Raw genomic sequence first — 2,500 nt, 5'->3', positions numbered from 1 at the left:
TGGGTATCTTCATCGACGAGATACACATGGTGGCTGATGATAGGGTAGGACCCATCACTGACCGCCTTTAGAAGCTTTGGCTAGTGATCAACTTGTTGTCTCGTCAGTTTACATCAATCTACACTCCTGCCTAGAGGATGTTGATCGATGAGAGTCTGTGAAAGTTCCAGGGAGCGCTGACAAGCCTGTGCTTTAGGGTGAAAATCTACAAGCTTGTGATCAGTCAAGGTAAAGTGTCTTGAGAGTCACATGGTACCTTTACTGCAAATATCTGTTAGTTCAAAGGTTGCATTGTGAGCAATTTCTAATTCTTTCTTTTTTCCAGGGCCAAGTGCAGACTATGTCAGTGCTCCCAGGAAATATATGGGCCAGGACAAAGGGGAAATTCCTGCATCCTCGAAGGTTGTCATAGGCTTGATGGGTGGCACGGGTCTATTTGGAAAGGGGTATGAGGCGCATCCTGATAACTGGTACATCTCCCTATCTATTCCACTACCAGAAGGGTCGGGGTGTTGATGCTGTTGGCACAGTTCATGTCAACTGCAAGTACATGCCAAAAAACCTGCATGTTAAGACTCGTGGTGATGTGGGCTATCGCAGCATAAAGACAGGCATGTGCCCTCAAGGGTACGACAAAAGGCCTGTCACAGTGATGTTGACTGTCCACAATAGGGATGGTTACAATCTCAGATGGACATGGTCACCAGAGGGTCAAACCTTTTGTGGTGTTTGACTATAATGCTGGGATGAAGGGGATGGAGATGACTTTCAACCTGGTTGAATCATACCCGACCTCTCGCAAGTTCATCAAGTCCACCACTAAGGTCCTTTATAAACATATTGAGATGACAGTTGTCAATTCCTAGGTGCACAAAGTACTAGGAGGGAAATTGACTCAGCAGGCCTTTAGAAAGGGGCTCATTTGTGAGCTCCTACAGGAATTCCACTAGTCCACAAGGGTGGAAGGAACCATCCGTGAGCCAAACTTGGGAGAGGGCTCTCTCCAGGGAGGACATAAAGTCATGGACAGAAACCTGCACCTGGTGGAAAGTACCGCAGGTCAAGTTATGGTACGCTAGGGGTGTAAGAAAGGAAACCAGGACCTGTCAAGTGGCATTGTGCCAATTTCAATGTTTTCAGGCTTACCATACAAAGGAAAATTATGTATGAAATTTATATAAATAAAAGTATGTAAAAGAGAAAAGCATCTTTTTATATCCTTCATTAGCACAATGCTAATATTTGGAGATTTAATATGAAGTGCAATTAACTACTGTTTTGGTATAGCATAGGTGAATATTTATTTTTGGAAACTGAACAATGCAAAAATGGAAATACAATATTACCTGTATTTCACTGTGTAAACTATTTTTAAATATAAAATGGAGTCTTCTCAGAAAAAAATAGTATATTACCAGCTTGATAAAGCAACAAGTGACAAATGTAGACCTTAGAAAATAACAAAACATAAAAACTTTTTTTCCAGAAAATAGCACAATGTCTTTATTCCTACACTGTCTAAACTACTTGGACAAATAATATGAAGTGTAGACAATGCAAAGAATCTGTAACTTTTCATATAGCATATGTGACTGATATTTTTTTAGATCTGAATAATATAAAGATATTGAAAAGATAATACTAATAACAATATTACCTGCTTCGCACAGAGGATAAACTATTAGCAGAGATTATATGAAGTTTGCATAATGAAAATTGGCTCTTGTCAGGATGATACACCATAAGAAAAAAAGTTGCTTAGACCTGGGGCACATAGGCTTAGCCCTATGCATGAGTACTCATGTGGGCTGGGTGTATGCGCTGTGCACTTGGGAGACTTGCCACCATGATAGGCCTAATCCCCAGATTTTGGTCAGCACACAAGTGGCGAAGCACCTGGATCCAAGGGGTTAAAGATGCTTTCTCTTTCTCTCTCTCTCTCTCTCTCTCTCTCTCTCTCTCTCTCTCTCTCTCTCTCTCTTTCTCTCTCTCTCTCTCTCTCTCTCTCTCTCTCTCTCTCTCTCTCTCTCTCTCTCTCTTTCTCTCTCTCTCCGTCCGTCCGTCCCTCCCTCCCTCCCTCCCTCCCTCCCTCCCTCCCTCCCTCCCTCCCTCCCTCCCTCCCTCCCTCCCCCCCCTCCCTCCCTCTCCCCCCCTCCCTCCCTCTCCCCCCCTCCCTCCCTCTCCCCCCTCCCTCCCTCTCCCCCCCTCCCTCCCTCTCCCCCCCTCCCTCCCTCTCCCCCCCTCCCTCCCTCTCCCCCCTCCCTCCCTCTCCCCCCCTCCCACCCTCTCCCCCCCTCCTTCCCTCTCCCTCCCCCTTCCCCTCCTTCTTCCTCTTCTCTCTTGAATATAGGAATGTTAGACTACACATATTTAGCGGTAGATTAAACTGACAATTAGAGCACGACACTAAATCAAAGTATGTTCCCTCCCTGTCCACCAGATTCCGTACAAGGAGGTTGTCCGGCGGACCCTAGAGCTTAAGGTCAAGGATTTTGACAAA

The 2,500-nt window shown here is 45.3% G+C and overlaps 1 protein-coding gene and 1 long non-coding RNA gene across 2 annotated transcripts in view; both read left to right on the top strand.

The window, feature by feature from the left end:
• Positions 1-1,192, top strand: part of LOC138866713 (uncharacterized) — a 2,243-nt gene extending 1,051 nt beyond the window's left edge. Inside the window, exons 2-3 of the long non-coding RNA XR_011399639.1 lie at positions 1-228; positions 326-1,192. The exon at positions 1-228 is cut by the window's left edge and continues 73 nt beyond it. This is a non-coding gene — a long non-coding RNA (uncharacterized lncRNA). The remainder of the gene's footprint in view (positions 229-325) is intronic.
• The window catches only part of LOC113806748 (synaptotagmin-17), a 21,972-nt gene that overhangs the window by 13,243 nt on the left and 6,229 nt on the right, over positions 1-2,500 (top strand). Inside the window, exon 10 of the mRNA XM_070139026.1 lies at positions 2,441-2,500. This exon is cut by the window's right edge and continues 102 nt beyond it. Within this exon, the coding sequence (XP_069995127.1) occupies positions 2,441-2,500 (60 nt within the window). The remainder of the gene's footprint in view (positions 1-2,440) is intronic.

The sequence above is a fragment of the Penaeus vannamei genome, chromosome 3 (assembly GCF_042767895.1).
Source record: "Penaeus vannamei isolate JL-2024 chromosome 3, ASM4276789v1, whole genome shotgun sequence".
Taxonomy (NCBI): Eukaryota; Metazoa; Arthropoda; class Malacostraca; order Decapoda; family Penaeidae; genus Penaeus; species Penaeus vannamei.
The sequence above is the reverse complement of the archived record's forward strand: the minus strand, read 5'-3'. Positions and strand labels throughout refer to the sequence as shown.